We start from the raw sequence: 20,663 nt of genomic DNA, 5'->3' as shown, positions 1-20,663 counted from the left end.
TTCTTTACAAATCCTACCATGTGAATTCATGGATTTTTTTTTCACATTCTGTCTCTCACAGTTGAAGTGTACCTCTGGTGCAAATTACTGACCTCTGTCATCATTTTAAGTGGGGGAACTTGCACAATCGGTGGCTGACTAAATACTTTTTTGCCCCACTGTAGCTGAATAATATCATCGTTGGTGGTCTCGGAAGTTATAGAATTTGCGATCAAACATAGAATGGAGTGACTTGATTGGTTGATGTAAAGACAATAAATGAAATGAGACAGGAAGGACACAAATTGGCGTTAATAATTTACCCGATTATCAATGTGTTAACTTGCATGTACTTTACAATTATGGGCATATAATATGATAACGATATTTTAGCAGTTAAATGATAAATGTGTAACATTAATTATGGTGGGGGGTGGAAAATGGCTATTTCACTCGGTGCACTCCAGCTGACTTACTTTGACGACGTACTCAGAGTTTGGCGGCTTGAAAATAGCCAAATCTTGCACCCAGCCATTTGTAAATTGGATGTGCGCCTCCAGTGACTTGTAATTACGAAACTGGTTCGCTGTGTAAGCGCTTACTCCACAAACAAGATACGTGAAGATATCGGGGTAGGACAGTGGCGGTAAGTCGTCTGGGTCTTTACTCCACTGCCGTATTTCAAATGGGTCCAGATTTGCGATGCACTCTATTTTTTTTCAAGTACCGCTGCTTCGCCTCTGGACGCAATCGGTCTCTATACCGTCCGTTTTCTTTTGAGCTGCTTTTAAGCATGTTTCTTGTCGTCGTCGTTTGTTTGATTCGTAGACCCCGAAAATGGAGCTGCGCTCCCACAATGCATTGCGGCGTGACGTCAACTCCAAAGCCCTATACTGGATAGATTACAGTAGAATACAGTACTTACTTTTGTCTTACAAAATAGCTCAAAAAGTTTTTTCTGCATGGTCAAATGCCTGCTTATAACGTGCAGGTCATTGAGGTCTTAAACGAGATCAAAACCTGCTGATGGTTCCTCCTTGAGAATAAAAACTTAAGGAGACTGCGCATTTGATGTTGAGACTTGTTTGTATAGGCTAGCTTTTAACTAGTGTTGTCTTTGTTGTGATTTAATATATTGTGAGTTATATTTTTTTTATTTGTTGAAGACTATTGTGAAGCAGTTACTGATTCTTATGTAGAAAGGTATTATATAAGTAAATTTTGCTTACTTACATTCTCTTTACCCTCACTTATACTTTGTCTTCTGTGCTAGCCGTGTGTTAGCATGTAGCCTAAAGCGCTACCCTGCCTTTGTAAAACTTCACAAAGCTGTTCCAGTAGCTGTAAACTCCTTTTCTTTGTTTAGGCACAGCTTCAGGTAACTTTTAAAGATGTAGTGAATGAACAACCAGTGATGTAAGTGAAATTGCTTTATTCTGATTGAAATTATGTTGTAGCCTAACAAAGTTTTTCAAATCAAAACTTGGGACAAATGTGAAATCAGCCTTAAAGAAAAAGAGGTTATAGATGATATTGTCAGTCTTTGCTTATGCCACCCTACTTGTGATCCTTTTGGATTAAACTGAGTGCTATTATAAGTAGAATTGTGGTTTGAGGTCCTGGAGAGAAAAACAAATAACTGGCACACTAATTCATAGCTCATATGAGCTTCTGCTCATAAATGCAGTTAATTTTAGGCTAAGAGATAAACCTTAGTGTTATATATATATATATTAGAACAGCAAAGATCTAATGTTCACTCGTATAGCGGTAACATGACAGACAGTATAATAAGGTGTGCCGTTTTGGGAGGCTCAGAGCATTTACTGAAAATCTAAGTCAAGCCATAAATCCCAGCATTTTACAGGAAATGCTATGGAAAGGAAACATGAAAGGCTTTATTGTGAGTTTTACAGCACTGAGCAATCCCTTTTTATCTCCTTACTTTCTTGGGAGCTTTCAGACAACTTATTGCAGTCCTGACCTTGGGTGCCATAATGCACAAGTACAATATCATCATTTCATATCAGGAATTTCAGAGGTATTACTTTTATTGTTTAGTTACACATGAAACTCCCTTGGAAGCCACTGTGCTCAGCAGGGATTCTCCATTGTGGTCAGGGTTTTAATTTTGTTGCCTGTATTATTAATGTAAGTTAAAATATTCACTATATTCCTCCTGGTTTTTCTCTTTATCTACACTGTGATCCTGGCTAAATACTCACTTCTAATCAACCAGGAGAGCGACACGCCATTACATGGAAACTGCTTCCTCTTGATCCTTGACCAAGGATAAATGATAGCAGTAGATGCACAGCGAGCCGTTTGATTCTTAAGATGCTGTTTACATCTGGAGTTCTCCTTTTTAATTATCCAGTGCCAGCCCTCATCTATGTTATCTGCAAGGAAAATGAGGTCGTGTATATATCAAAGTGCTTCTGCTGCCGCGTATTCCTCCCAGCAGGCGTTTCCTCTAATGTCATCTTAAACGTGACATGCAGTCGTGCACGTGGCTGCAAAGTTTCACATCCAATTTCACAGGTTTCAACTCTGAGTAATGATGCTAAACCAGAGACTGTCACTATAATCAAGTGAAGTTTTCGATTCTTGAAACCATTAAACAAAACGAGTGAGGAGAAAACTTGGCTCTATATGTAATAAATGCTTTATAAATTATGTCCATTATAATAAACAGACTTTAAAAAGCAAAAGTGAGTGAGAGGTACATTTTTCAGTATATCTCTGGATCCTTTTGACAGTTACTCAGACTGAAGTTGAAATAATGACTCAGTAACTGACCCGTTTGATGACTTCATGAATGTGCTTGTCTGATGTGTCCAATTGTGGCTTTGTGCTCTCTGTTAACAGTGCTACTTATAACACTGGATATGCCCGTATTTAGGCCACTTCACTCCCTCAGGCTAACAACTTGTGTGCATAATTCTGTGGGTTATAACTCACAACTGCTATATATAAAACAAGGTTAAGTCCTGAAACTAATAGATTGGTATTGACAAGGGTCAAAAGGCGGCGTTCTGTGATATGTGTGGTGCGATTTTCTGAGTATTTTAGTCTGTTTCACAACAAACATGCAGTGACTAAAACAGCTCTGATGTCTGCATTTCCTGAAACTCTGAGTCAGTCTGGCTCTCTTTCACAGTGTACCTTTTGTCCCATCTTCCTCCCATCAACCCCAAGTGGTCGCAGCAGACGGCTCCCTGAGCCTGGTTCTGCTGGAGGTTGTTTCCTGTTAAAAGGGAGTTTTTCTTTCCTACTGTCACCAAGTGCTTGCTCATAGAGGGCCATCTGCATGTTTGGGGCTTTCTCTGTGTTATTGTAGGGTCTTTACTTGACATTATAAAGCAAGGTGGCTGTTTTCAAGGTGGCTGTTTTTGTGATTTGACGCTATATAAATAAACTTGAATTGATTTGAATTAAACTAACTAGCAGAGATTCAAGTTTTATCATAACGTCCTTGTTAGACTTTGAAAGTAATGTCAGATAAAAACACTGTGCTATTAATTTCATCCACCATATGGTCGACGCTTCATAAATGTCAGTTTTACGTAAACTCAGTGGGAAGTTCTGGAAAAGGGTTGCTGACATTTACACTCAATTGAATATTGCTGAAGAGGTTGTGCATCAGACAGCAAGCGGCGTGCTTCCTGAGCGGAGCGCATTTGCTCCGGTGGAAAGCGGGAAACATGCCCAAGGTGTACTGAAGATGCAGTGTAGTGATGGCCAGAAACCTCACCTAAATACTTACCCTTATTGAAATGCTGTCAGACGTTTGCCGGGGAAGTCCCGGGGAAATGGGGGAGGAACTGTAATCCTCTGTAAAGCCGGAGAATCAGTATACAGCTGTATGGACTGCAGACTCACACCGGCATGAGTTGTACCTTCAAACTAGCTCACTAAAAGCCAGATAGGAATAAACTGAAAGCATCTTCTTTATTGTAAATGGTTTTTGGTTTTGTTTTTATGTGACGCTTGTACTGCAGTTAAGTTTCTCTCTTTACTTAACCAGGAAAGGCTTTAAAAACATATTCTTATTTATGACAGCGTGGGCAAAAGGAAAAACCTCTGGAGAAAATGGTATGAGAGCTAAAAAAAGAAACATTAAAAGTCAAAAGAACAACAGCACACCCACTACTTACTAACACACAAATGGCATATGGGTATGTAACAGCACAGGTCATATTAATGTCCACAATAAATCTCTTGAATTCCTCCACCAGCTCAAATGATCAGTGAACAGACACATTTGTTTTGGGAACTTTCATCAAAATGAGGCGAGCAGGACTCAATAAATATTGCAATTCGTGTGTGATGATAGCCAGTTAACAGAGGAATAGAGCGGACCATTGATGACGTTTGATGGGAGCAAACGGAATAGCTGAGTCATAATAAAGAGCATCAAGCTTCTTGAAGGGCGCCCTTGCAAGCTGACCTATATATAACATCATCATTGACTAACATGGAGAGGAGGGGAACTTCACATGGCTGCTTATTCCTGCAGAGAAATGTGCACCTGTTAGACCTTGTTTGAGAGTCTCAAGCACTTTCTGCTGCAACAGCTACTGTTTGTGGTTTAGTCGGTAGTGACATCAGAAAGATACCTCGTATAGTGACTCACATTAGCACCTTTTTAATACATGAAATGGAAACAGCGTTCTGTCTCTGTCAGATTTTTATTAGAGTGCATATATCGGCTCATTTTAGAAATCCCATTAAGTCACTGAGGTTTAAATGGAACCAATTTAATGCTTCTTTATTATCTTGTCATGCTTTACTTTAGTGTGCCGTGTTTTCTGTAAAGAGCTGAGGGGAGGGCTCAAGAAAATATTAATAAATCATTAACATCCCTGACGAGGGCACCGAACCCAGCACACCAGTAATCTCTGCAGGATCCCTTACCCCGTTCATTCAACAGCATGAAGAATTAAGATTTGCACAACAAGCTGCCCTTTGTGCCCATCAGCTGGTGATAGACCAACACTTTGGACGGGTACGTGTTTTGCAAGAATTTCACTCAATCTGAGTTCATGCTTAAGTGGACTGAAACTAATTGCATAATTTTTCAAGTGGCAGTGAATGCATTTCTGCAAATGACAAACTAACACTGGCGCGTATCTGAAAAAAAAGGTCACGCTATACTGACAGTATATCTGTTTGTGAAACTGAACTTAATTATAGTGCAGTTGTTCTCGCTGCATCCTGTTAAAGATCGTAGTTGTATGCCAAGCATTAAATCACATCCAGATCAATAAGCACAGACACTGTTGCTTTTTTCTTTCTGTTTTTTTGCAGTGCTGGTTGTGCAGCAGTCTAACTAGGGAGCTTTAATGCTTTCTCCAGCCTTGGTGCACACATACACACACAGTATGTACACACATAGAACACATTCTGCTGCTCAGCTAATCCTAAGCCATTTAACTTTAATGTCTTTAAATAGATAAATGATTAAATGGAGTGAAGTTCAGGCAGAAGAGTTCAATAACTATTCCAATAGATTAAAATCACATCCATGCTGGGTGCTGTAGTGTGCAGGGCAGAAAGAAATTACACAGCACAGCATTGTAATATAAAACAAATGAAAGAAATCTGTAAAAGGCAGCTATTTAGTTGTTTACTGTGTGTTTTTAATATTTGGTAAAACCATAAATGCTGCAAACACTGATTTAGATGGTTGTGAACGGAGCTGTGATGTTCTAAATGAGAAACAGTAAAACAACAAAAAGAAGTAACATTGCGTTAGCAGAGTTAACTCTGAAGCAAGCACAACTGCTTTAGGAGAACTCTGTCTTCATTACTGGAGCATGTTTGAAATTAGCAGTGGGTTTGTTGACATCATTAAGTTTTAAGGGCAGTGATAACCCGGCTATGGCTGCAGGTTTCCCCCGCTGGTGCCGTGATACTGTTCTCCATTGTCAATAATTCCCATTTCTGTCATGGCTTATGCCGAGGCGGATGGTGAAGTAATTGGATGGACCATGTTGAACCAACATACTGGGGCTCAAAACTCAAAGATCTGTCTAAACTGATGCTTTCTTTTCCCTCCCCCCTACTGTCTGTCTGAGATACAGGCAGTTTTAAAAGACAAAACTGGTGTGAATTAGATAAAATAAATATAGTATAATAGTTAAAGTTGCAGCATCTTATCATATTTTGTGTTGTGTGAGTCAGAGTCCTCCTAGCTAGTGCAGTATACTTTCTTCGAACTGACCAGCGTAAGACGGGCTGCCTGAATGCTTAATAATGAACATTAAACATGGAGCACAGACATTTCACCAGAAGAGATGGCCTTGTTGCATATCTCAGTAACGTGCACTCAATTGCAAAATGTAAATATGCTGATGCTAGTAGGACCTATTCCTGTGTGTCGGTGATGGATTAGACACACAGATGATTTTGGAGGGGAGAAAATATGAGCTACTTTATGCTTCTGTCACTGCCTTTTTCATTTAGATTTTATCTTAAGTGACCCTAATTTCAATCACCTCCCACAAATGATGCTGTTGCTTCTGCCTTGTTCCCCTTTGCATCAGCTGTTCACTTTCGCAGAAAAAAATGAGTGGGAATCCAAATCACTAACACAAGTAAGTCAATTAGGGTTCTAATATATAGCATTAGTTAGGTACCTTGGCAGCCGGTGATTAAACAGTGATAAATCAGAGCATTAGTGCCCACAGTTACTGTTCCTGCTCTCAAACACCTGCAGGGGACAGCCTCGGATTATGCTGCTATTGTGCTGGACTAATGCTGCATGCATACTCCCACACATGTGAACACAATAGGAAGGGATACCATAGATGGATAGATAGCGTGCTTATACATGGCCTGTATGCAGACACACACAGCACATGCACACATGCACAAGTCAGCAATATACTGGTGATCCATACAGACCGCATGTCAGTGTGTGCACACCTACACACACGCACACACACACCAAAGCCAGTAGACACTGCACCGCCTCACACACCAACTCTGCAGTGACGCGCGGAGGAAGACGGGAGGCCGCTCTTATTATAATTCAACGTCAGACCAAGTTTGATAAACGTCTACCCCCCACCCCAACCCCCCGACACCCCGGCTCCCCTCCCTCCCCATCTGTCTTTCCCTCCCCTCTTTCACTCTCCCTGGCCCATTTCAGTGGTCTTTATCCACAGTAGGGACCCGTAGATCCGCTTTCTCTCTCTCCTCCCCCCCCCCCCCGTCTCTCCTCCACCACCACCACCTCCATCTTTGAGATAAAACACTGGCTTTAGATTTCCAGCAGCAGCAGCAGCAGCAGCAGAGGGCTGGCGCTGCAGTTGCGCTGGCACAAATTCAACGTGGGTGCACACAGTGAGTGAGAGAGTGAGAGAGAAAGAGAGAGAGACCTGCCGCATCTTGTGGATTTCTTTGCGAACAAGCCCGTGTACATGGTTCTCCCTGTTTCTTTCTCTCTGTCACACACAGACCAGGAGCTGATTCCAGTTTTCGGAGAAAATGTGGCATCGCACAATAGCGGCAGTCCTTTTTTTACTCAATTCTTTCGGGCACTCGCTGGCAGGCTTTCCAAACCAAATCAACATCGGTAAGTTCAATGGGATGCACTGACTACATATTCATTTTAAAAACATTTACCACAGTCTAAAATAGGACACCACTCTTTAAGTCTCAATTAGTCACTGCTTGAGGTTTTATTTTTGTTGTTGTTGTTTGTTTGTTTTTTGCTTAATTCGTTGCCAACTTCACTTCTTACCAACCCAAACTGGGATTTTGCGCGTCTTTGTGGGCGGTTTGTTAAAAAAATGAATTTATATAATTTTGTCAAAATGAGAATTATGGCGCATTATTTAGTGTGACAATGTATTACACATTTTTTTCTTGTTTTTTTTTTTCTTCCATTGAAATTAACTTACGTACGAGCCTCTGATATAATGCGATCACGCAGTCAGCCTGCCGTCCTTTTTAGTGGGATTCGAGATAGAGCAAACGCAGGGTTATGCATGCTGGGGATGGACTAATTAAAGCGCTGTCTTATGTGACATTTTGTTTCCCGTAGGCGGACTGTTCATGCGCTCCACAGTGCAGGAACACAGCGCCTTCAGGTTTGCTGTCCAGCTGTATAACACCAACCAGAATGTGACAGAGAAACCCTTCCACCTCAATTACAATGTTGACAACCTGGAGTCCTCCAACAGTTTCTCCGTCACACATGCCTGTGAGTAGTTCTGCACTGTACCACTGCCTTTCTCTGCACAAGAACAATAAGAAACATTCCTGTTTTAGTACTATTTTTTTTCTCAGGTTGGAATAAAAAGTGCTGCAAGTTCAAGGCTAAAAAAACCAAAACACGCAAACAGTCAAACACATGCGGAGTACATCAAATCATTTTTGCTCTAATAGTCTCGTTGATAGGCCATTCCAAAAAAAGGACACAGATGTTTATGAGCTGGAAATGGCGTATGAATAAACACAGACACCTGCCAAATGTCTGGCTTAATACTCAAACTCCTCAGTCATAGCATCCAAAATTCACCAGCTGGATTATGGAACTTGATGGCCCGTAATTAGCCAAACGGATTTTTTTTAATTTAGTCATTCCAGAGAAGCTGATGAGCAGAACTTGGATGAATGTGCTCAAAAGTGCACAGGAAACCCCCCCCCCCAAAAAAAAAACACTGCCACCGTGTTTGTTGGAGTATAGGATGAAAATTAAAATGTTGTGACTGTAAAACAAAAAGTTGTGGAATCAGACAAATAGAATTGAAAACACAAAAAAGATGAGATGTATTTACAAAGGTGAATAAGGAGACATCACTTTACAGGAGTTTAACAATGTTGACACATTCTCTGTTTATCCATGTGCAGGTATACCCCTTTGCAAACTCACCCATCCCACCCCATTAATGTTCAGGGGAGTTTGAATGTCACTTGTCCTTTTATAGCGGCTTTAAATATCACATTAGTGTGTACTAGCTTTATAGTGCTGCAGACTCTTCTATCTTCTCTAAATAGCCCACAGTATCAGCTATAACATTTGCTAATCCATGTAGTCATCTCTGCAAACATGATGCACTCAATAGTAAGCTGCAAAGTGTAAGAATGTCTCATATTTGGTCTACCAGTCCCTCAACTGCCATGTAGGGCACCGAGTTCTGTCTGGAGAATTAATTTGTTATCTTTTGTCTCACCAACTTTGCTTCACACATCACGGTTGAGGATCAGCTGCAGCTCTCCAAACTCTGTCAGCTGCCTTAGAGATGTCTGAGGAACCTAATAAAGTGAGAGTAGAGCTTAAAAAAAGAAAAGAAAAAGAAAGGGCACGAACACAACTACGTCCCAGGCTCTCAATCATATTAAATGCTGTTGAGGTCATGTGGTTGGTGGTGAGCGTTAGCAGCTCTCACCGACGACCAGATTGGAGCAGCCTTGAGGAGAAGCTGCAGGCGGATGCAGGTTTACACACATTCACACGCTCACACCTTGACACTGCCCGGTTTGACTACAACCTTGCACTGTCAACTGCTGAGCAATTACACTGAAGCAGCTGTGGGGTCAGTGCTCAGCTCAAGGGCACTTCAGCAGTCGCTGTGGAGGAAGAGATGAATATTACACCCTCGGCTTGTCCGGATCAGGGCTAAAGCACAAACTGCAAAGAGTTTGTCCACAGCCGCAACTGACTTTGACTAAATCTGAACCCATTGTTTTTGAAAGAAGCTTAAGGCTTTTCTTAAAGGATAAGAAGAAGAAGAAAGCTGATAATCAGGAGGATTAATTTCAGCCAGATAAGCTGATGCAAGCTTAGCTCAGTACTCTCTTGTTGAAAAAAGACCAGTTAGCAGCTCATTATGCAGACCAGCCAGGCCAGTTTGTGACTAAGGAATTTGCTTGAAAATGCACCAAACTACACAATTCTTATTATAGTAGTCTGGATTGCATAATGCCCCGCTTGCCTGGCAGGTGTCGATGTAGCAAATGAATGTGATGATTATGATTTGACACATTTCTATTTTGGCAAGAATTACACATTAGTCATAGCTGTGCTTTCCTACAGAAAGCCTTGTCAATTTTGATAATATTAGCAAGTGCTGATATGACTGAGATTTTAAATCTGCTCATTTCTTGTGATCCTTGAGACCGTCTACATAGTTCCCTCTTTAAATAAAACAATTGAAAGATAAAAAGGAACAGAGCAATTACTTTTTGCTTTCATCACTTGTTGTGTTTGCTTTGATTCTGAGTGGTTAAAAAAAAGCAGGACAACACTAGAGACCTCCATCTAGGTCAGTCTGTAACAACCATCGCAAATTCCTAATGGCAAATGTCTCTGTTATTGGCAGTGTGGATCAATAGGTGGAAATCCGTAGTCCAGCAATAGTGTGTGTGCCTGTTTGCTATCCAGTATGGAAAAATCAATTCTCACCAAGCGCTCTTTTTCCTTGTTTTTACCCTCCTCGCTAATATATGACTGATTTTCCAACTGTCCCGAATCGCACATTTGCTGCTTACATTGCAGATATGAAAGTTAACAAACAACAAAACTTGTAAACATCCAATGATCGATTGCAGCAAACAATTTCCAGCCATTGCAACTTGACTGAATTGATTCCAACAAAGAGAACCTCACTGTGCTGTTGTGTTTATTATCTCACCCAATTTGTGGCTGGAGTGAAGCTGCAGGATGTATTGATGTGACACCTTGCCGCAGGCCAGGACTGATTGTGTGCATAAATGCAGAAATGGGAAGGTTATATCCATTAAGACTGAGGTCAGGGCAGGGATAACAGACAGTGGAGACAGACCTGATAGCTTGGCTGGGTAATAAGAGGAGAGTTAAGCTAAATGAGTGTGGGGATTATACTTTCTGCATGTGGTGACAGGCAAGCATTTATTTAACGTTTAATCAATTGAAGTGTTTAGCCTTTCCCTAACTCGCAGTAATTAACACGAGTGTTAAATGCGTGTGAATGAAGAGACATTTCTGAGTGATCCGTAAAAAGCGCATTTTGTGCTTCTGCACCAACAGCATACATTTTTAAGACTGCATTGTTAAAAAAAACTTTGATTAAGCTGTCAATATTTCACTGTATTTCTTATTAGGAGTGTTTATTGTGGCTAGTTATCCTTCCTCTGCTATGACTCAACCAGTGTGATGCTGCTCAGACAGAGGCTAATGTAAGAGCACTTCAGTGTGTAGGCAATGTACAGTTCCACTAATGCGCCACAGACCAGTTCATGCAGCCAGATCTCCTCCTCCTCCTGCTCTTCTTTTTCTTCTGCATTGTTGATGCTGCAGTGAATACTTTGACTCACCAAATCCAAATTGGGATATTTTACTTTTGTAAACTGGTATTAACAATAAGCGTGATATTTAAAGAGCTAAATATTGATGTTGGGTTAATAATGCACACATAAGATTGTATATGTCTCTGTAATTGCTCTCATTTCTCATTGACATGTTAAATCGAATTAATTTGCTAAATGTGAGTAATGACATTATAATCATTTCTTTTCAAATTTCATACAGATGTCGTGATAATATTGTTATCTTGAATTGTGTCTTAGATGTTTTTCCTTCCTACTGTGGCCAAGTGCTTGCTCACGGGGTGTCATCTGATTGTTGGGGCTTTCTCAGTATTATTGTAGGGTCATTACCTTACAATAGAAACTGCCTTGAGGCGACTGCTGTTGTAATGCGACACCATACAAATAAAACTGATTAGGACTGAGAATTAGAATTCTTTTAGCCACATTAATCATGTAGGGAAATACCATTAGTATTATTTCAATGTCTCAAGTGCATGTTTATTCATAAAATGCCTTAAAATGTTCACTTGTTTCTTTTTAGTTAACATGTTTGATTTTAAAATGTTTTTAAATAACATTTCAAGCACCAATGTTGCTATTTTTTACCCTGTCTACTTATGTAGATTATGCACTCTAACTTGATTGTTAAGGCAGGATCTATTTTTGAAACAAGTCAGACTTTGATCTACTTTCCAATTTAGAAGGCTATACCAGGAAGAGAACGTCAAATCACAGCAAACCTTATTCATTTATAGTAATGACTGTTTTAGTTTAATTGAATTCAGCTTTTATATATTGTTTTATAGTAACTAGTAATCCATCCCTTATTTATTCCACTACTTGTTCCAACACACTCTGCACTCTCGCACTATAAATGTGCTGCACATGTTGTCAGTTTGGTCTGCTGTCTACTTTGTTCACTGATAGCAAAGAAACAGCCAGGCCAGTGTGTGTTCAAATACTTTGACAATAAAGCTGATTTTGATTCCTTATTTACATGACACCAAATCACAAGTCACTGCTTTATATAGTAATCCAACGATAGCCTGTGAGCAAGCACTTAGTGACAGCAGGAAAGAAGGACTCCCTCTAACAGGAAACAAACCTCAGCAGAACCAGGCTTAGGGAAGGGCTGTGACTGGTCAGTGGTAAGGGGAAAAATAAGAGAAAGAGGAGATCACAGTGAGACTGGACATGGGCATTTGGCATAGTTTTATTAGTCTATGTAACTGGGAGGAAAATATTTATATTGTTCTTTCTCTTTACTCAAAAACATCTTTAGAGTTTGAGCTCCATCAGGCTGTTTTTGTACCTGTGAAAGTACTTAATGGCTACATGCGGTTTGGTAAGATAAACATATTCAGATGATACTGTAGTGGGCGTCAGTAGCTCAGGAGGTAGAGCAGGCCATCTACTAATCAGAAGACTGGTGGTTTAATCCATGGCTACTCCAGTCTGCATGCCAAGTATCCTCAGGCAAATAATAAATATTATAAAGTTTGTATCTGTCTTGTTTGAAACTTGTATGAAAAGCATACAAGAGTGAAAACAGATATAAGATCCCTTGAAAAATTATATAATGAAACTTGTATGTTTTGGATACTTACTAAAACAATATATGAAAGTAATGAGAAAGTGGCCACTTTCATGTGTAAATCATATAAGTTTTTACTATTTCTTTTCCATATGGGAAGATACTAGCCCCAAGTTGCTCTCCAATGCATCCGTTGGAGTGTGAAAGTTAGATAGAATGCACTTAAGCATATAAAAAGTGCTTGGGTGAATGAGGGATGTTGTATAAAGTGTGTAGAAAAGAATCAGTCCACCTTAAATTCCCATTTACTATATAGTGCAGTTCATTTGAAATTTATATCCAAGTGTTTACTTGGAACGTTTCGCGACATTAAAAGCTGTTATTTAAAACATAGTAAAATGTATTAAATTGGCTTCATCTGTACCTGTAGAGACCTTGTATTTTCTTATACAGGATGAGGAGGGAGAGCAGGGGAGGAACAACAGCACACAACTTCTAGTGTTTATTTCGAATAGAAAGGATCACCTGGTGTGAAAGTCACCTTGTTCTAAGTTGGGTATGTGTTCTGAATGTTTATAATAGTAGGAGCTCTGCAATACAAGGGATAATTCACAGATGTGGGATCTATGCTTGTTTGACTTCTTTCCTGAAGTTTAAAGTTTGATGAAAAGATCAGTACTATTTTCATGTTTGTAGAGTAAAGCTTTGAGCTTGAGCTTAGCACGAACATTGTATATATATCTTGCTTTATTAATTCATAAAAAAAGTAAAAACAACACATTATGTGTTTTTTTTTCTTGGCTAGACATGGAAACTTTCTGTAGATTTGTTATGTCCATGGAGCTGCAAGGCTACAAATGAAAACATATTTCAGTTTGGATCACTATAGGCAAAAGAAGATTGATATTTCTAAACACAGTTATTTATACTGGAACTGGGCAGGCATTGGTGACGACAGCTATGAGATTTAGTAAGTCAGAGAAAACAGAAATGGAGGAGCTGGGGTGGAGGTGGGTTGCAAAGCAGCTTGCAGACGTGGAACAATTGTGGGCAGATGGAAGCACCCGAATCGCCCTGCACTGGGTGTGCAGGGCAGTGCAGCATGCAGTGTGGTAATACATCATATGAAGGGGAATGAGCCTGACTCTTCAGCTTGTCTGATCTGATGCCATATTTGATTAATTAATTATTGAGCAGCATACCCGTGCTAAACCGAGCACAGCTAGCTGTGCCCCCCCGCTTCCAATCTTTGTGTAGCTGAAGTTATCAGAGCATTATATGTTTTAAACATTTGGCACAAATCTTTTCTTTTCTTTTTTTAAGTTACTATAGCAAAACAAACGTGCTGCAATGTGAGCAAGCAATACAAAACAATCTTCATCATAACTCTGAGAACTCATTTAAACAGACAAGTCATGGATGATGCACGAGCATCAGAGACAGGGTTGTCAAATCATTTGGCCCGAGGGTGAGCGTGCTTCATGATAGTTACTATGTTAAGCCATACTCTGCATAGATATAATTAATGTTTATAGAAACAGGTTTTGTTTTTGTTTTTTTAAATATAGCAGTGAGGTCACTGATCCTCTGAGGACAAAGCATTCCACTCTTGGCTTCAAAGCTTCATTGTGAAATTCTGAATTCAATTATTAAAACTTCACCATGAAAAACACACTCACCACATTTGCTTACATATTTGGCCAGTCAGATGTTTGTGTGTGAAAGCTTTAAATGGAATCTCTCGGTTTGGGAGCCCTTGAACAAAAAAGAGACACTTAGCCAAAAGCATGTCCTTTTATCACGATGCACTGATAAAAATATCTGAGTTACTGCTACTGCAGCCAGAGTCCTGTCAGTTTGGATGACCTGTGCCAAGTTGACAAGTACTCATTGTCAGATTTGTCATGGCATTTTCATGCCATTTATAATGTCTTTAGGAAGATTTTATCTAACTAAAGAGGCATTTCAGGTGCATACAATATGGTTTTCTAAGCACTTTCACTCACATGAATAGTTTAAATCTTAGTTTAATAAGAGCTTTCAGGGTCCTTTGCTGTGGGGCAAGACATGAGTCATGGTCCATCATGCAGCACAAATGCATTAGGTTTCTATTGAACGAGGGAGTGCTAATGCTAAATAACTACAATAGAGGCATTTAAATATCAGTAGACTGAATGCATACCTGCCAATCATTTGAAAAGAGCAATAAGTATTCAGCCGAATGCGCTCGGCACGATCGTAAGAAATAATCTTATTTGTTGTTTTGCTCAAACTTAGTCAGTCGACCGTGGCCGGTCATAATGCTGCGAAATGGCAGAACAGTGCCGGATAGCTCTGGGGGCAAGCCACTGGAGATGTGCAGTTAGTCTTTCATCCTGTGCATCAGAATGTGCTTACATGTCAGCGCTGTAACACAGCGACGGTGATCACTACTGACAAGCTACAGTGACGCTGCAGCAGTTTGTTGCAGCCTTACACAACGTCCTTCAGCATGGCTACCTCTGAAATCTCTGCCGTTATTCGTTAAATGTTACCTGAAATTATTCAAGGACAACAAGCTGTGCGCGTCACAGAATAATGCACAAGAAAACCAAAGATGCCAGCGGGGCAGTGAATAATTTAGAGAAGCTGCTTTCATGAATTTGTTTAGTTGTATGAGCGTTCAGTCTTGAAGGTAAAGAGGGGAAAAAAATCATATCTTTTCTCCAGTGTTTCTGTGTTTTTTAAACAAGAAAGAATTTGCGGCCCATTTGTTTTCTATTTATATTTGATAGATGAGCCTATTCTCAGTGCTTTCTATTGTGAAACATTTTTCACCTGATATTTCACAATACATTAGTTAGAGCTTGTAAATTGTGCATTTATAACTTCTTCACTCTACTTTTTTAAAACTGAGTATATTGCATTACTCTGTCTATTATAACTATGGTCTTTGGTGTTTTTGCATCATTTGCAAAGGATGTGGAGGTGAAATACATTCAAGTATGTTCACATAATACTCCAGTAGCCACAATCCGTGTGTGTTTATTGCTGCTGCAAATTTCTTTCTGTCATGGTTTAGCATGTGGGCAATCTCCAGTTTTATTTCTCAGATTAGAGCTAATCCAACGAGTGTTGCCTGGCTCTTTGTGTATAATGAATACCTGCAGGGGGCTAACCCACTGGAAGAAAATGTGTGCCTTTATAAAGCTGTAATCTGTAGAAAAGAGGGAATTCCAGCCAACATTCAACAACACTGCCGGAGGAGAAACACCTACTCAGCCTTCAGTCTCTATCATGCCCTGTGCTTTCTCTGTGGTTGGTCAGCTGAGACAAATTGTGCAACAATGCAGACTGTAATGTGGATAAAAATATGATAAGCTTAAATGTCATAACATGGGAATCATTTAAAATGTGCACGCTGTGAATTCAGCCCGACTTTCTTCATTATCAAACATTTACAATGATGTTTGGGTTTTTTTTAGGTCAAAGTAAACTAGCAGGTCTACACAGTTTAAACAGTAAGAGTGCAGATTAGATCCTGCAAAGAGAGTTGTTATTAGAAAATATAACAAGCACAATGTTTGAATTATTTTTTAATATACTTACTGCAAAAAAGTTGTTTTTAAGCGCGTGGAGAGCATAAATTGCTGCTAATAACTGACATGCTAATGGCCTTGTGAGACCGTTGAGCTAAACGCTAACACCAGCATGCTACATACCCACAGTGACAATGTGGAAATGGAGTAGGTGAAATGTTTTCCACATTCAGTGATCATCTAGTAACCAGTGAGCGCTTGCTTTAGGTTTTTGGCAGCTGCTGTGAAATCGACTGCTAAAGCCCCAATCGCAGAGGCCTACAGATCAGTCAGTGACCCCTGGCAACCACTATTCGTCAGACAGCTAGAGAGTGGTTGCTGGCAGCTGTTAAGCTAAAATTGATAACAACGACATATACCAGTAGTTTGCATAGATAAGAGGTAAAGATAAACCTTTATTAGTCCCACACGTGGGAAATTTGTTGTGTCACAGCAGAAAGTGGACAGTGCAAAGTTACAGGAGCAAAAATTAAGAAAACAATGGAATAGGATAAGATAAAAAAGAATAACATAATATATACAATAGAATAAAATACTAAATTACACTTAGTGTTATTGCACATGTGCGGATGTGTGTGTTTGGTCAGCTACGAAGTCTTTGTTGTGGAGTCTGACTGCAGTAGGAAGGAAAGACCTGCGGAATCTCTCCGTCCCACATCGTGGGTGCCGCAGCCACTGAAGGAGCTGCTCAGTGCTGTCAGAGTCTCCTGCATGAGGTGGGAGATATTGTCCAACAGGGATGACAGCTTAGCCACTATTCTCCTGTCACTCACCACCTCTACTGGGTCCACAGCATCGAAGATATCAAAGACCTGGACCTGTCTGCAAACATTTGCAAACTACTCGCCAAATGGTAGCGCAACTGTGAAAAGTGCAATGCAGCCTAAAAATGGGGACGCTGTCGCTTGCAATAGTACAAGGTGCTGATTTAGTTTAAAGGTGAATGCTCACTGTTTCCATTTTGTGTCTCAGGCTCAGTTTGTGTTGCAGTTTCACCGCAGCTCGGCGTGTGAATGGGAAGTATTTGTACACAAGTTGGTGTCTACCGTGCAAACCCTGGGTTAACAATCCAAGATGACGACAATGAATCTTTAAAACTTTTGATCTATACTGTAACTGTTGTGTATTTTAGACTTGTTAAATAAGCCATTCACACAGCACTGACAGGCTCTGTCCATGGACATGCTGCAGCGGTGTTTTTAACCACAAAAAAACAAGTATTTAATGTTTCGCTAGTGATGCATGAATGGCTCAAACTCGCTAAGAAGCAAAACATCGTGTTTTTCCTTGCTTATCTGACTTTATTACTGAAACACACTCAACTCGAGAGTGATGTCACTCTGACGTCCGAGATATCTGGAGCATGGCCTGTGTGCCCAAGGCCTTATCTTTTCATTTTTTAAATTGTAACATTTGCTAATTAGCACTGAGCTAAAGTATAACTGTCGCCAATAGATATTTGACCATAAGATGTTGGGGAAATTAATAATGACCAATGGTGATGAAACTTAGTGATCAAGTGATAACTTAGTTTCATCATGAGATGAGGTAGTTTGTAGCAAATTAATCATTATAGATTATTTATTTTTGATACAATAAATAACTCCATGAAATTGAAGATGCCATTATCGGCTTTAATAATGAAGTCATGAAGTTTGATTTGCTACTTTATTTTTTTAGTTCCTTCTATTTATTTACTTTCCATTTCATTCTTCATTTATTTCTTTGCTTGTTTATCTTCTTTAATTTTCCATTTGATTTGTGAATATATTCTTTACTTAATGCATTTTTTCTGTACTTATGTTCATCATATCTTTTATAGACACAAAGGAGAAAACACAGTGAAATTAAATAATAAGCGATAAGTCTCAGTTGTAGTGAGATGTTGAGTGAGCCATGACAGTTTGTGAAATGCAGTCACCTCTCCTTTTCCTGCTTAGAGGAAAAGCCAGAGGACAAGCAAAGCCAATAGGACAGTCTGACTATAACTATAAATGTTTTTCATGACCATCTGTGAGCTACAGGATCAAAGTGCCGGGTGACTAACTTTCAGAAAGACATCATAGGCTTAGACACAATTATACTGAATTGTCATTAATAGAAATTCTCTTTAATTTTGCTGCCCTACTGTGTTGACAGAAAAGTGTTCTGACACAAACCTGCTGTTATTCAGGTGGAAATGCGATCCTAAAAGTGTAACTGCAAGTCTGTCTGCAACCCTCGCCTTTCATTTTCATACATAAAAGTCAAAACTGGATTGCAGGATTGGGTTTTCTGCTGTGCCCTTCACTATAACCTACATGCTCTAACTTGCTCAAAAATGCTTGAAGGATCAAGCTGTCCAAATAAAAAAAGAAAACAAAATCTTTTGATTTGCAGCATCCTGAAAGGTCAAATAACCATAATGGCTTTATAAAGGATAGCGCCACAAATCTAATCAAACATTCCTATTTTGTGCTTTAAAAGCAGACAGCTGTGGTTATGCAGTACGTGCTTACTGTTCTATAAAGGACTTCCAGTTTCTTGTAGCATTTGTGCCTTATGACCTTAAACATCTGTTGTCAGACTTGGCCTTTTATTTGACATGCTTCCACTTATGCTTCCAAACCTAGGCTGCTTTATTCCTTCCACTAGTACTGAGGAAAACTGAATTGCAGACTTTTCACATCTTGCCGTTGAAGCGTCTAAAAATAGAGTTCTTTTTTTGAGCCTGTGCACAACAGCACATGAATTGTTAGACATGTTAGACTGGGGTATTAATTGGGAAAAAAAATATAGACTGCATTTCACACGGTTGTTGTAATTATAGGATTTTTGACATCATGTGCTGCAAAAAAATACTGTTGATGAATGTTTTCAACTCGCAGCTCAGATACAAGCATACTGAAATAAAGCATCTACAGAATATTATAATTACTCTGTATAGATAGTGATTCTACCTCTTCAGCCTCTACTGATAAGTGCATGCATAGTGGGCTTAAACCACTTTATGACCACATTAACGGCTTTTACCGGTAGTTTTGCATCATATACGTCATCAGATATAAATATTCAAGATAAATCTGTTTGCGTCCTGTCCAGCTAAAACATCCACAGATGCTGCCAGGATGCACATTACCTAGAATAACAGAAAGACATGCTAGCTATTTACTCTTCAGCTTAGCGTCCAGCTTGTTTCCATTAGGAAACAATGCATTCACTGATGCATACTGCTAACAAAACAAAGGGAACACTCACAATATAAAACCAAGCTTGTTAAACTTCAGGGATATCAATCTATCCAGTTAGGAAACATAAACCCTTGTGGGTCCATTTTACCCGCTTTGGTGCAAATGAAAGTGACAACAAGTGCACTGGAGAGGCAACAACAAGAGAACCTCCCCGCAGAAGGGAATGGTTTAGTAGGAGGTGGTCACAAACCACTGCACTCCCCTTAACTTGCCTGAGTGATTTTTCCAGTTTTGCTTTTTTTCAGTGTCCTATAAGAGGGTACCTGCAGTCGATTCAGATTACACAGGTTGTCCAACTCCTCCAGAAATGCACATCCAAACCTCTGTTACAGAAAGATCTGCTGCATCTCTCAGCGCAGTCTCAAAAACACAAAGAACATACCAGAAGATGGGGCATTGCATGAACAGAACTGGAAGGGCATCAACCCGGCAACATGACGGGTATCTGTTTCCTTGTCCCAGGGAAAACAGGAGGATCACTGGCAGAGCACTACAGCATTACCTCCAGTTGGCTACTGATGTCCATATTTTGATTAGATTTCCCTAGAAAGCCAGACATCCTTTAGTGGGAACTTTGCTCGCAGCTCATCTGGCATTTTTTCTGAGAACACAAGAACTGGCAGGAACACCACTGGCACCTCATTTTCTTTATAGGTGAAGATTTCTACTTTTCTAACATGTAGGAGGTTCAGAGGGTCTGGAGATGCTGTGGTGAACGTCATGCTGCCCTCAACATTATCCAACATGACTGGTTGGGTGGTGGTCTTTGGGCACACTCAGACCTCCAAGTGCTAGTCGAAAATATCCTAACTGCTGTTAGATACTGTGATGAAATCCTCCGACCGTTTGTCAGACCTTATGCTGGTGCAGTGGACTCTGGGTTGCTCCTGATGGAGGACAATTTCCGGCTTCATGTGAACAGTGTGTAGACAGCTCTTGAACAATGAAGATCATTGACTGTCTGTAATGTTCCTTAGAACAGAATCCAATTGAGATCCTCTGTAATGTTATGTATCAGTATAAAAGACACTGACAAATAGC

At 39.9% G+C, this 20,663-nt stretch overlaps 1 protein-coding gene across 8 annotated transcripts in view; it reads left to right on the top strand.

The window, feature by feature from the left end:
• Positions 1 to 7,123: 7,123 nt before the first annotated feature.
• The window catches only part of LOC113030021 (glutamate receptor 3), a 77,550-nt gene continuing 64,010 nt past the window's right edge, over positions 7,124 to 20,663 (top strand). For all 8 annotated transcript variants that reach the window (XR_013911881.1, XM_026181055.2, XM_026181050.2 and 5 more), the window contains exons 1-2: positions 7,124 to 7,561; positions 8,033 to 8,191. Coding sequence is in view for 7 of the 8 variants with exons in the window: in XM_026181055.2 (XP_026036840.2) it covers positions 7,474 to 7,561; positions 8,033 to 8,191 (247 nt within the window). In the remaining variant the exon portion in view is untranslated. The remainder of the gene's footprint in view (positions 7,562 to 8,032; positions 8,192 to 20,663) is intronic.

The sequence above is a fragment of the Astatotilapia calliptera genome, chromosome 10, assembly GCF_964374335.1.
Source record: "Astatotilapia calliptera chromosome 10, fAstCal68.1, whole genome shotgun sequence".
NCBI lineage: Eukaryota > Metazoa > Chordata > Actinopteri > Cichliformes > Cichlidae > Astatotilapia > Astatotilapia calliptera.
Note: the sequence above shows the minus strand (reverse complement) of the source record. Positions and strands in the feature narration are given on the sequence as shown.